Source organism: Microcaecilia unicolor, chromosome 2 (assembly GCF_901765095.1).
Source record: "Microcaecilia unicolor chromosome 2, aMicUni1.1, whole genome shotgun sequence".
Lineage (NCBI taxonomy): Eukaryota > Metazoa > Chordata > Amphibia > Gymnophiona > Siphonopidae > Microcaecilia > Microcaecilia unicolor.
Genome location: NC_044032.1, coordinates 5,877,665 through 5,891,716, shown reverse-complemented (window position 1 = coordinate 5,891,716; position 14,052 = coordinate 5,877,665). Strand labels below are relative to the sequence as shown.

The window sequence follows — 14,052 nt, the reverse complement described above, 5'->3', positions numbered from 1 at the left end:
AGGTTGACCTAAATTTAATGATTTCGGCATCCCCGACCGTATTATCGAAAGGAAAGATGGACATCCATCTTGTTTCGATAATACAGGTTGCCCCACCCCTCTACAGGGCCGTCCTTAGAGATGGGCGCCCCCGTTCGATTATCCCCCTCCAAATTAATAAGCTAAAGACCTGGATCGAATAATATAGACTCCAGGGTACTGAAAAAGAAATAATTGCAGATCTATGATTGGAAATCTGTTCACCATTGTTAAAATCATCTGAAGATTGGAAAGTGTCAACATAATACCAATTTTTAAAAAGTGTTCTAAAGATGATCTGAGAAACTACAGATTGGTGAGGCTTCTAGGCTATGCAAGCAGTCTCAGCAGCCCTGAGATGGGCGTCTCTAACAACTGACCGCCGCCCACCCACCATAAGGACACCAGAACACAACTTGACATTTCGTCCTTTAGATTGTAAGCTCTTTGAGCAGGGACTGTCCTTCTTTGTTAAACTGTACAGCGCTGCGTAACCCTAGTAGCGCTCTAGAAATGTTAAGTAGTAGTAGTAGTAGAACAGGGGAATCCAGTAAAGCCACCAAAGAGCCAATCATGGCCACTGTCTGAGACAAGATCCAGGGCTCATCTATGGACATTTTCTCTGACCCAGTTTACAATCTTATCACAGAGTTTCAAAATCCCGATGGCTACAATGGAAAGTTTGTTCTCTTCTCTAATAAGTACTAACATTTAGTGTGAGAATTTTAGGGGCGATAAGACATTTTCATCTCTAATTTAAGAAAAAACAAACAAACCTACCTTAAAAAAAAAAAAAGAACGAAAAAAAGAGCAAAAATCATATGCAAAGTTCTGCAATGACCTACCCTTTTGGAGTGGAGGAGTAGGCTAGTGGTTAGTGCAGTGAACTTTGATCCTGGGGAACTGAGTTCGATTCCCATTGCAGCTCCTTGTGACTCTGGGCAAGTCACTTAACCCTCCATTGCCCCTGGTACAAAATAAGTACCTGAATATATGTAAACCGCTTTGAATGGAGTTGCAAAAACCTCAGAAAGGCGGTATGTCAAGTCCCATTTCCCTTCCCCCCTTTCCCTTATGACATCACAATATCTGAGCCAAGTATCGGGCAGTCAAGCCATTGTGACATTACTGATGAGGTTGGCTCTTATTGGTGGAATGAGTGGAGGAGTAGCCTAGTGGTTAGTGCAGTGAACTTTGATCCTGGGGAACTGTATAGGACAATCAAGCCATTGTGACATCACTGATGAGGTTGGCTCTTATTGGTGGAATGAGTGGAGGAGTAGCCTAGTGGTTAGTGCAGTGAACTTTGATCCTGGGGAACTGATTTCGATTCCCACTGCAGCTCCTTGTGACTCTGGGCAAGTCACTTAGCCCTCCATTGCCCCTGGTACAAAATAAGTACCTGAATATATGTAAATCACTTTGGATGTAGTTGCAAAAACCTCAGAAAGGCGGTATGTCAAGTCCAAGTTCCCTTTCCCTATTTGAGATTCTACATGGAACGTTAATGTTGCTATTCCACTAGCAACATTCCATGTAGAAGCCGGCTCTTGCAGATCAGCAACGCGGCTGCACAGGCTTCTGTTTCTGTGAGTCTGACGTCCTGCACGTATGTGCAGGTCGTCAGACTCACAGAAACAGAAGCCTGCCCTTGCTAGGGTTACCATATGGCTCCAGAAAAAGGAGGACGGATTGAGCCAGCCGGGTTTGACTTCCATTGCTTTCAAAGCAATGGAAGTAAAACCCGGCTGGCTCAATCCGTCCTCCTTTTTCTGCAGCCATATGGTAACCCTAGCCCTTGCAGATCAGCAATGCGGCTGCGCAGGCTTCTGTTTCTGTGAGTCTGACGTCCTGCTAGTGGACTGTTGCTAGTGGAGTAGCCTAGTGGTTAGTGTAGTGGCCTTTGATCCTGGGGAACTGAGTTTGATTCCCACTGCAGCTCCTTGTGACTCTGGGCAAGTCACTTAACCCTCCATTGCCCCTGGTACAAATAAGTACCTGAATATATGTAAACCATTCTGAATGTAGTTGCAAAAACCTCAGAAAGGCAGTATGTCAAGTCCCACTTCCCTTTCCCTTATGACATCACAATATCAGAAGTGAGCCAAGTATCGGGCAATCAAGCCATTGTGACATCACTGATGAGGTTGGCTCTTATTGGTGGAATGAGTGGAGGAGTAGCCTAGTGGTTAGTGCAGCGGACTTTGATCCTGGGGAACCGAGTTCAATTCCCACTGCAGCTCCTTGTGACTCTGGGCAAGTCACTAAACCCTCCATTGCCCCTGGTACAAATAAGTACCTGAATATATGTAAACCGCTTTGAATGTAGTTGCAAAAACCTCAGAAAGGTGGTATATCAAGTCCCATTTCCCTTTTCCCCTTTCCCTTATGACATCACAATAACAGAAGTGAGCTCGGGCAATCAAGCCATTGTGACATCACTGATGAGGTTGGCTCTTATTGGTGGAATGAGTGGAGGAGTAGCCTAGTGGTTAGTGCAGTGGATTTGATCCTGGGGAACTGTATCGGGCAATCAAGCCATTGTGACATCACTGATGAGGTTGGCTCTTATTGGTGGAATGAGTGGAGGAGTAGCCTAGTGGTTAGTGCAGTGCACTTTGATCCTGGCAAACTGAGTTCAATTCCCACTGCAGCTCCTTGTGACTCTGGGCAAGTCACTAAACCCTCCATTGCCCCTGGTACAAATAAGTACCTGAATATATGTAAACCGCTTTGAATGTAGTTGCAAAAACCTCAGAAAGGTGGTATATCAAGTCCCATTTCCCTTTTCCCCTTTCCCTTATGACATCACAATAACAGAAGTGAGCTCGGGCAATCAAGCCATTGTGACATCACTGATGAGGTTGGCTCTTATTGGTGGAATGAGTGGAGGAGTAGCCTAGTGGTTAGTGCAGTGGATTTGATCCTGGGGAACTGTATCGGGCAATCAAGCCATTGTGACATCACTGATGAGGTTGGCTCTTATTGGTGGAATGAGTGGAGGAGTAGCCTAGTGGTTAGTGCAGTGCACTTTGATCCTGGCAAACTGAGTTCAATTCCCACTGCAGCTCCTTGTGACTCTGGGCAAGTCACTAAACCCTCCATTGCCCCTGGTACAAATAAGTACCTGAATATATGTAAACCGCTTTGAATGGAGTTGCAAAAACCTCAGAAAGGCGGTATCTGAAGTCCCATTTCCCTTAAGAGCAGAAGCAATGCTGACTTGCTCCTGCCCATCATAGCTATGGCTGCCATGACTTCTAGCAGCAGAATCATAGCAGTCTGGAGCTGCAAGGAGCAAGTGGGGGCATTGCTCTTACTCTTTAGACTTTGGATATGCACTGCTAACTTTCTCAAAAATTGGGAATTAAAAAAACAGGGTGTGGCATGGGTCTACAGATGGGATTATAAATTAAAAGGCAAACATAAGTCTGACCAAAGTAAATTTAATTTTAACTACTAATTTCAGATCTCAAACTGATCAATTGTATGACCATAGGAAAAGTAGAAATTAGTAAATGAGAAAATAATAAACACATAGAAAATCCAGTTCAACAATTATAAAAACTGTAAGTACAGATTTAATGACAGTTTTCAAAAGACAATTCAGTTATAAAGTCCAAAGCAGTTCTTATAGCTATGTGGTATTTGAGAGTCTTCCAACCTACAGCAGGATGCAGGAGATGATTTAGAAGAAAAATGTTGACTCGATAGAAAGTGTGTTGACTATTTGAGGGTGCGGCTGTAAAGGGCACAAGTCTCCTGTGATTGTATTCAGGAGGTCAGAGCAGTCACTTGCTTTCCCTCTCATTCTAGACCTTGGCGCCTAATGTCGGGCAACAAGTGCGAGCGTAGGTTATAGAATATTTACACGCATCAGAGGCGCCAATAATTGACATTTACACACCTAAGTGCTAGGCACTATTCTCTATAAAGTACACACCAAAATCACTTAGTGCGTAACTGCAAGGGGAACATACATGTGGGTGGAGCATAGGCGTATTACTAAACATGCACATTGGGAAGAATAATCCGAATCATAGTTATCTTAGGAGTTAACATTCAAGAAAAAGAATTAAACCCCACTAAGCTAACAATCTGTACCACACGCTCTGGCAATGAATTCCAGTGTTTAATTACACGTTGCGTGACGAAACATTTTCTCCGATTCTTATTAAATTTACTACTTTGTAGCTTCATCACATGCCCCCTAGTCCTAGTATTTTTTGAAAGAGAAAACCCGGCTCTACCCGGCCACGCGTTGCTGTGGCTCAGTCTGGTTAAATGGAAAAGAAAGAAAAGAGGAAGCGCACGTTTCTAATATGTTTAATTTCACAATGCTTGTGGGTATACAATATTTTTTGTTGTTCCATTGTGTGTGCAGAGATAGAGATTGTTTGGTTTGCCGGCTGTAGAACATGCAACATATAATTGTCCATGTGAGAAGCAATCCGTGTGTAGATGTAAACGGGTGAATTCTAAAGATTGGCCCTGAGCTTTGTTGATGGTGATTGCAAACTCAAATCAAATTGGGAATTGCAATCTGTTAAATTGAAATGGCATATCCGTTGGAATCATAGGAATGCGAGGAATGAGGACATGTTCACCTCTGAAAGGTCCTGTCAAGATTGTTGCTTGTACGACATTGCTCATTCATTTTTTTACTGCAAGCCACGTGTGGTTGCAAAGGTTTGGCTGGTTGATATTTCGCAACATGATAATTGGCACGTCGATTTTCAATTGCAGTACGTGCGGTGGCATCCCTGGCAGATCGAGTGAATTGAAAAAGTCTGTTGGATAATTAAGCGCTTCTCCGCTTCCAGAACAGTGTCGACGGACTTGTGTGTGAGTGGCTCGCTTTGAATGTTAGACTGAATAATATTGTTCAGTTCGTAGACGTCTTTGTTCTTGGCCGCAAGAATAGCTCGTTCACTCAGCGATTCGTGATTCTTATAATTGGTTTGAATATTGGGAAATACTTTTTCAACCAATTGTTCTTTTGAGGTCAGTAAATTGCAGAAGTTTTGAGGCAATGAAATTCGTCCTCAGGTCAGATCAACCGGCACCTTTCCGTTCCCCATTTTCAGCAATTGATGTGAGAATATCTGAGCTAATTGATCGTTTTGCAGCTGGAGTATTTTAGGCAAGTAGAGTATTTTAGGCAAGCATTTATTTCGTCCGCTGGTGTCGATCGAGGAACTACAGGTAATGTTTGCCTGAGAGAGTAGTGGATGCTTGGAATGCCCTCCCGCGGGAGGTGGTGGAAATGAAAACGGTAACGGAATTCAAACATGCGTGGGATAAGCATAAAGGAATCCTGTGCCGAAGGAATGGATCCTCAGGAGCTTAGTCAAGATCGGGAGGCGGGGCTGGTGGTTGGGAGGCGGGGATAGGGCTGGGCAGACTTATACGGTCTGTGCCAGAGCCGGTGGTGGGAAGCGGGACTGGTGGTTGGGAGGCGGGGATAGTGCTGGACAGACTTGTACGGTCTGTGCCAGAGCCGGTGGTTGGGAGGCCCATCCTAGAAATACTGTATTATTCCATCATCCATTCAATAACGTTCTATGGCTTTTTCCTCCAGGAAGCCGTCCAACCCTTTTTTGAAGTCCGCTAAGTTAACTGCCTTAACCACCTTTTCCGGCAGCGAATTCCAGAGTTTAACTACGCGTTGAGTGAAGAAAAGTTTCCTCCGATTCGTTTTAAATTTACCACACTGCAGCTTCATCGCATGCCCCCTTGTCCTAGTATTTTTGGAAAGCGTAAACAGACGCTCCACATCGACCCGTTCCATTCCACTCATTATCTTATAGACCTCTATCATATCGCCCCTCAGCCACCTTTTCTCCAAGCTGAAGAGCCCCAGCCTCTTCAACCTATCCTGATAGGGAAGTCGTCCCATCTTCTGTATCATCTTTGTCGCCCTTCTCTGTTTTTCAATTATGGACACATTTCATTGACATTTTAAAGCAAGTGGAAATTTCTGTGATGTAAGGAGAGCACATTGAAGTGCCTTTGATTTTGGCAGTGTTATGTTAAGCTCTCGGGTTCAGGTGAGTCCTTACTGATGAATTTCCACCATTTCAAAACATTTTTGACATGTCATTTTAATTAGTTCACTGTCGTTTGGGTAGGTTCTTACTATTCCTTACAGGAAGTATAACAAATAAATTAACCCATAACCCGTAACTCCGATGAGCTTGACAAGAGCAATGGTGAATCCTGGTGACATTTTAACACCACAGATTGTAAGAGTAGCAAATTATCCTGGGGAGAAAAGTGACATCACAAATTTAAAAGGCACAGCTGGTGGGAGTTGGCCTAGCTGGCGGTGTGAGCTGGCGGTGCAACCTGAGTATTGGCGTTTGCTGCTGTTTTTCTTTGATCTCTCCTGAGTTATGCCACATACTAAACAGAAAGGGGTGGTCATGATTGTTCCCCAGCGACTAAGACTTATTCCCCCATGCAGCAATCAATCTGGAGGTATGCCACCAAAACCCCATTACAGGTTTCCAGGAAGATGGTCTCCACGTTGGATTCGGGTGAAGGACAGCCCCGACCCTTTGGGGCTTGAGGTGGCCTTGTCTCCCCTCGGTCTTCAACTCCCCGGTGCGTCCGCCTGCTGCAGTGACATTGAAGGAGCCTCTTGTGGTGGAAGCTGCCTGTTGGGAAGCTCTCGTCGGGGGCAAAGAAGCCATGAGTTTAAGCAGGGTAAGAAATGGTGGTGGTTTATTGAAGACTTCTACCCCGCCCATTCAACGGCAGTATCTGAGCGGCTACATAATAATCAAAGGGATGAGAGAAGAAAGTAAGATAGGTTGGAGGATGGGGAGGGGAAGGGGTGAAACTAGAATAATTGATAGGAAAGCAGGGGGTGGTGGAAAAGGTCTATTTCAGGCAAGCTGTCAAGAACCCCAAAGTGAGACAGGGGTCAGCTATAGGCATCCCAACAGAGGTATGTCTCAAGTTTGACTTAAATTGCTGAAGGGAGGAACAGAATTTGAGATGCTGGGGCAATTTGTTCCAAAGATCCGGGCCCTGTACCGAAAAGATAGAACGGTGGATAGTGGCATGATGGCATGAGCAAGGGCTCTGAAAGAGGGAACGTTGAGTAGATCAAGCTGGGAAGACCTGAGAGGCCTGGGAGGGCAGTAGGGGGTCAGGAGACTGGAAAGAAACAGGGGCTCTCCCGAGCTGCTATTCTTACCTAGGAGAGGAGAGGCAGCATCCCGAACCTCTGGCATCTCTGTTAAGTATCTGACTGCAAAAAATCAAAAACAGGAATTAAAATTCAGAGCCTGATATTTAAAGCAATTTAGCTGGCAGTAGAGCCTCCTTCCTGGTTAATTTGCATGTGCCTGCCAATCTGCTTGATATTCAGACATTGCTGCTGAATATTAGCACTAACCACCCTGCACCCCTGCTGAGGCAGTTCATGGGTGGAGCCTGACCGGACCCCCACTCCCCCATCCCTTATAGTTCCTCCCAGGCCTACCTTTGATAGCCCTGGTGATTTAAGTGGTCCTGGAGTGGAGGAGTAGCCTAGTGGTTAGTGCAGTGGACTTTGATCCTGGGGAACTGGGTTCAATTCCCACTGCAGCTCCTTGTGACTCTGGGCAAGTCACTTAGCCCTCCATTGCCCCTGGTACAAAATAAGTACCTGAATATATGTAAATCACTTTGGATGTAGTTGCAAAAACCTCAGAAAGGCGGTATGTCAAGTCCAAGTTCCCTTTCCCTATTTGAGATTCTACACGGAATGTTAATGTTGCTATTCCACTAGCAACATTCCATGTAGAAGCCGGCCCTTGCAGATCAGCAACGCGGCTGCACAGGCTTCTGTTTCTGTGAGTCTGACGTCCTGCACGTATGTGCAGGTCGTCAGACTCACAGAAACAGAAGCCTGCCCTTGCTAGGGTTACCATATGGCTCCAGAAAAAGGAGGACGGATTGAGCCAGCCGGGTTTGACTTCCATTGCTTTCAAAGCAATGGAAGTAAAACCCGGCTGGCTCAATCCGTCCTCCTTTTTCTGCAGCCATATGGTAACCCTAGCCCTTGCAGATCAGCAATGCGGCTGCGCAGGCTTCTGTTTCTGTGAGTCTGACGTCCTGCTAGTGGACTGTTGCTAGTGGAGTAGCCTAGTGGTTAGTGTAGTGGCCTTTGATCCTGGGGAACTGAGTTTGATTCCCACTGCAGCTCCTTGTGACTCTGGGCAAGTCACTTAACCCTCCATTGCCTCTGGTACAAATAAGTACCTGAATATATGTAAACCACTCTGAATGTAGTTGCAAAAAACCTCAGAAAGGCAGTATGTCAAGTCCCACTTCCCTTTCCCTTATGACATCACAATATCAGAAGTGAGCCAAGTATCGGGCAATCAAGCCATTGTGACATCACTGATGAGGTTGGCTCTTATTGGTGGAATGAGTGGAGGAGTAGCCGAGTGGTTAGTGCAGTGGACTTTGATCCTGGCAAACTTAGTTCAATTCCCACTGCAGCTCCTTGTGACTCTGGGCAAGTCACTAAACCCTCCATTGCCCCTGGTACAAATAAGTACCTGAATATATGTAAACCGCTTTGAATGGAGTTGCAAAAACCTCAGAAAGGTGGTATATCAAGTCCCATTTCCCTTTTCCCCTTTCCCTTATGACATCACAATAACAGAAGTGAGCTCGGGCAATCAAGCCATTGTGACATCACTGATGAGGTTGGCTCTTATTGGTGGAATGAGTGGAGGAGTAGCCTAGTGGTTAGTGCAGGACTTTGATCCTGGCAAACTGAGTTCAATTCCCACTGCAGCTCCTTGTGACTCTGGGCAAGTCACTAAACCCTCCATTGCCCCTGGTACAAATAAGTACCTGAATATATGTAAACCGCTTTGAATGGAGTTGCAAAAACCTCAGAAAGGCGGTATCTGAAGTCCCATTTCCCTTAAGAGCAGAAGCAATGCTGACTTGCTCCTGCCCATCATAGCTGTGGCTGCCATGACTTCTAGCAGCAGAATCATAGCAGTCTGGAGCTGCAAGGAGCAAGTGGGGGCATTGCTCTTACTCTTTAGACTTTGGATATGCACTGCTAACTTTCTCAAAAATTGGGAATTAAAAAAACAGGGTGTGGCATGGGTCTACAGATGGGATTATAAATTAAAAGGCAAACATAAGTCTGACCAAAGTAAATTTAATTTTAACTACTAATTTCAGATCTCAAACTGATCAATTGTATGACCATAGGAAAAGTAGAAATTAGTACATGAGAAAATAATAAACACATAGAAAATCCAGTTCAACAATTATAAAAACTGTAAGTACAGATTTAATGACAGTTTTCAAAAGACAATTCAGTTATAAAGTCCAAAGCAGTTCTTATAGCTGTGTGGTATTTGAGAGTCTTCCAACCTACAGCAGGATGCAGGAGATGATTTAGAAGAAAAATGTTGACTCGATAGAAAGTGTGTTGACTATTTGAGGGTGCGGCTGTAAAGGGCACAAGTCTCCTGTGATTGTATTCAGGAGGTCAGAGCAGTCACTTGCTTTCCCTCTCATTCTAGACCTTGGCGCCTAATGTCGGGCAACAAGTGCGAGCGTAGGTTATAGAATATTTACACGCATCAGAGGCGCCAATAATTGACATTTACACACCTAAGTGCTAGGCACTATTCTCTATAAAGTACACACCAAAATCACTTAGTGCGTAACTGCAAGGGGAACATACATGTGGGTGGAGCATAGGCGTATTACTAAACATGCACATTGGGAAGAATAATCCGAATCATAGTTATCTTAGGAGTTAACATTCAAGAAAAAGAATTAAACCCCACTAAGCTAACAATCTGTACCACACGCTCTGGCAATGAATTCCAGTGTTTAATTACACGTTGCGTGACGAAACATTTTCTCCGATTCTTATTAAATTTACTACTTTGTAGCTTCATCACATGCCCCCTAGTCCTAGTATTTTTTGAAAGAGAAAACCCGGCTCTACCCGGCCACGCGTTGCTGTGGCTCAGTCTGGTTAATGGAAAAGAAAGAAAAGAGGAAGCGCACGTTTCTAATATGTTTAATTTCACAATGCTTGTGGGTATACAATATTTTTGTTGTTCCATTGTGTGTGCAGAGATAGAGATTGTCTGGTTTGCCGGCTGTAGAACATGCAACATATAATTGTCCATGTGAGAAGCAATCCGTGTGTAGATGTAAACGGGTGAATTCTAAAGATTGGCCCTGAGCTTTGTTGATGGTGATTGCAAACTCAAATCAAATTGGGAATTGCAATCTGTTAAATTGAAATGGCATATCCGTTGGAATCATAGGAATGCGAGGAATGAGGACATGTTCACCTCTGAAAGGTCCTGTCAAGATTGTTGCTTGTACGACATTGCTCATTCATTTTTTTACTGCAAGCCACGTGTGGTTGCAAAGGTTTGGCTGGTTGATATTTCGCAACATGATAATTGGCACGTCGATTTTCAATTGCAGTACGTGCGGTGGCATCCCTGGCAGATCGAGTGAATTGAAAAAGTCTGTTGGATAATTAAGCGCTTCTCCGCTTCCAGAACAGTGTCGACGGACTTGTGTGTGAGTGGCTCGCTTTGAATGTTAGACTGAATAATATTGTTCAGTTCGTAGACGTCTTTGTTCTTGGCCGCAAGAATAGCTCGTTCACTCAGCGATTCGTGATTCTTATAATTGGTTTGAATATTGGGAAATACTTTTTCAACCAATTGTTCTTTTGAGGTCAGTAAATTGCAGAAGTTTTGAGGCAATGAAATTCGTCCTCAGGTCAGATCAACCGGCACCTTTCCGTTCCCCATTTTCAGCAATTGATGTGAGAATATCTGAGCTAATTGATCGTTTTGCAGCTGGAGTATTTTAGGCAAGTAGAGTATTTTAGGCAAGCATTTATTTCGTCCGCTGGTGTCGATCGAGGAACTACAGGTAATGTTTGCCTGAGAGAGTAGTGGATGCTTGGAATGCCCTCCCGCGGGAGGTGGTGGAAATGAAAACGGTAACGGAATTTAAACATGCGTGGGATAAGCATAAAGGAATCCTGTGCCGAAGGAATGGATCCTCAGGAGCTTAGTCAAGATCGGGAGGCGGGGCTGGTGGTTGGGAGCGGGGATAGGGCTGGGCAGACTTATACGGTCTGTGCCAGAGCCGGTGGTGGGAAGCGGGACTGGTGGTTGGGAGGCGGGGATAGTGCTGGACAGACTTGTACGGTCTGTGCCAGAGCCGGTGGTTGGGAGGCCCATCCTAGAAATACTGTATTATTCCATCATCCATTCAATAACGTTCTATGGCTTTTTCCTCCAGGAAGCCGTCCAACCCTTTTTTGAAGTCCGCTAAGTTAACTGCCTTAACCACCTTTTCCGGCAGCGAATTCCAGAGTTTAACTACGCGTTGAGTGAAGAAAAGTTTCCTCCGATTCGTTTTAAATTTACCACACTGCAGCTTCATCGCATGCCCCCTTGTCCTAGTATTTTTGGAAAGCGTAAACAGACGCTCCACATCGACCCGTTCCATTCCACTCATTATCTTATAGACCTCTATCATATCTCCCCTCAGCCACCTTTTCTCCAAGCTGAAGAGCCCCAGCCTCGTTCAACCTATCCTGATAGGGAAGTCGTCCCATCTTCTGTATCATCTTTGTCGCCCTTCTCTGTTTTTCAATTATGGACACATTTCATTGACATTTTAAAGCAAGTGAAAATTTCTGTGATGTAAGGAGAGCACATTGAAGTGCCTTTGATTTTGGCAGTGTTATGTTAAGCTCTCGGGTTCAGGTGAGTCCCTTACTGATGAATTTCCACCATTTCAAAACATTTTTGACATGTCATTTTAATTAGTTCACTGTCGTTTGGGTAGGTTCTTACTATTCCTTACAGGAAGTATAACAAATAAATTAACCCATAACCCGTAACTCCGATGAGCTTGACAAGAGCAATGGTGAATCCTGGTGACATTTTAACACCACAGATTGTAAGAGTAGCAAATTATCCTGGGGAGAAAAGTGACATCACAAATTTAAAAGGCACAGCTGGTGGGAGTTGGCCTAGCTGGCGGTGTGAGCTGGCGGTTGCAACCTGAGTATTGGAGTTTGCTGCTGTTTTTCTTTGATCTCTCCTGAGTTATGCCACATACTAAACAGAAAGGGGTGGTCATGATTGTTCCCCAGCGACTAAGACTTATTCCCCCATGCAGCAATCAATCTGGAGGTATGCCACCAAAACCCCATTACAGGTTTCCAGGAAGATGGTCTCCACGTTGGATTCGGGTGAAGGACAGCCCCGACCCTTTGGGGCTTGAGGTGGCCTTGTCTCCCCTCGGTCTTCAACTCCCCGGTGCGTCCGCCTGCTGCAGTGACATTGAAGGAGCCTCTTGTGGTGGAAGCTGCCTGTTGGGAAGCTCTCGTCGGGGGCAAAGAAGCCATGAGTTTAAGCAGGGTAAGAAATGGTGGTGGTTTATTGAAGACTTCTACCCCGCCCATTCAACGGCAGTATCTGAGCGGCTACATAATAATCAAAGGGATGAGAGAAGAAAGTAAGATAGGTTGGAGGATGGGGGGGGGAAGGGGTGAAACTAGAATAATTGATAGGAAAGCAGGGGGTGGTGGAAAAGGTCTATTTCAGGCAAGCTGTCAAGAACCCCAAAGTGAGACAGGGGTCAGCTATAGGCATCCCAACAGAGGTATGTCTCAAGTTTTGACTTATATTGCTGAAGGGAGGAACAGAATTTGAGATGCTGGGGCAATTTGTTCCAAAGATCCGGGCCCTGTACCGAAAAGATAGAACGGTGGATAGTGGCATGATGGCATGAGCAAGGGCTCTGAAAGAGGGAACGTTGAGTAGATCAAGCTGGGAAGACCTGAGAGGCCTGGGAGGGCAGTAGGGGGTCAGGAGACTGGAAAGAAACAGGGGCTCTCCCGAGCTGCTATTCTTACCTAGGAGAGGAGAGGCAGCATCCCGAACCTCTGGCATCTCTGTTAAGTATCTGACTGCAAAAAATCAAAAACAGGAATTAAAATTCAGAGCCTGATATTTAAAGCAATTTAGCTGGCAGTAGAGCCTCCTTCCTGGTTAATTTGCATGTGCCTGCCAATCTGCTTGATATTCAGACATTGCTGCTGAATATTAGCACTAACCAACCCTGCACCCCTGCTGAGGCAGTTCATGGGTGGAGCCTGACCGGACCCCCACTCCCCCATCCCTTATAGTTCCTCCCAGGCCTACCTTTGATAGCCCTGGTGATTTAAGTGGTCCTGGAGTGGAGGAGTAGCCTAGTGGTTAGTGCAGTGGACTTTGATCCTGGGGAACTGGGTTCAATTCCCACTGCAGCTCCTTGTGACTCTGGGCAAGTCACTTAGCCCTCCATTGCCCCTGGTACAAAATAAGTACCTGAATATATGTAAATCACTTTGGATGTAGTTGCAAAAACCTCAGAAAGGCGGTATGTCAAGTCCAAGTTCCCTTTCCCTATTTGAGATTCTACATGGAATGTTAATGTTGCTATTCCACTAGCAACATTCCATGTAGAAGCCGGCCCTTGCAGATCAGCAACGCGGCTGCACAGGCTTCTGTTTCTGTGAGTCTGACGTCCTGCACGTATGTGCAGGTCGTCAGACTCACAGAAACAGAAGCCTGCCCTTGCTAGGGTTACCATATGGCTGCAGAAAAAGGAGGACGGATTGAGCCAGCCGGGTTTTACTTCCATTGCTTTGAAAGCAATGGAAGTCAAACCCGGCTGGCTCAATCCGTCCTCCTTTTTCTGGAGCCATATGGTAACCCTAGCCCTTGCAGATCAGCAATGCGGCTGCGCAGGCTTCTGTTTCTGTGAGTCTGACGTCCTGCTAGTGGACTGTTGCTAGTGGAGTAGCCTAGTGGTTAGTGTAGTGGCCTTTGATCCTGGGGAACTGAGTTTGATTCCCACTGCAGCTCCTTGTGACTCTGGGCAAGTCACTTAACCCTCCATTGCCTCTGGTACAAATAAGTACCTGAATATATGTAAACCACTCTGAATGTAGTTGCAAAAACCTCAGAAAGG

At 45.3% G+C, this 14,052-nt stretch overlaps 1 protein-coding gene across 1 annotated transcript in view; it reads right to left on the bottom strand.

The window, feature by feature from the left end:
- The window catches only part of LOC115462762, an 80,623-nt gene extending 67,621 nt beyond the window's left edge, over positions 1-13,002 (bottom strand). The window contains exons 1-2 of the mRNA XM_030192745.1: positions 12,953-13,002; positions 7,223-7,276 (exon numbers count right to left, since the gene is read on the bottom strand). Of these exons, the coding sequence (XP_030048605.1) occupies positions 7,223-7,276; positions 12,953-12,989 (91 nt within the window). The 5' untranslated portion in view covers positions 12,990-13,002. The remainder of the gene's footprint in view (positions 1-7,222; positions 7,277-12,952) is intronic.
- Between the last annotated feature and the right edge of the window lie 1,050 nt (positions 13,003-14,052).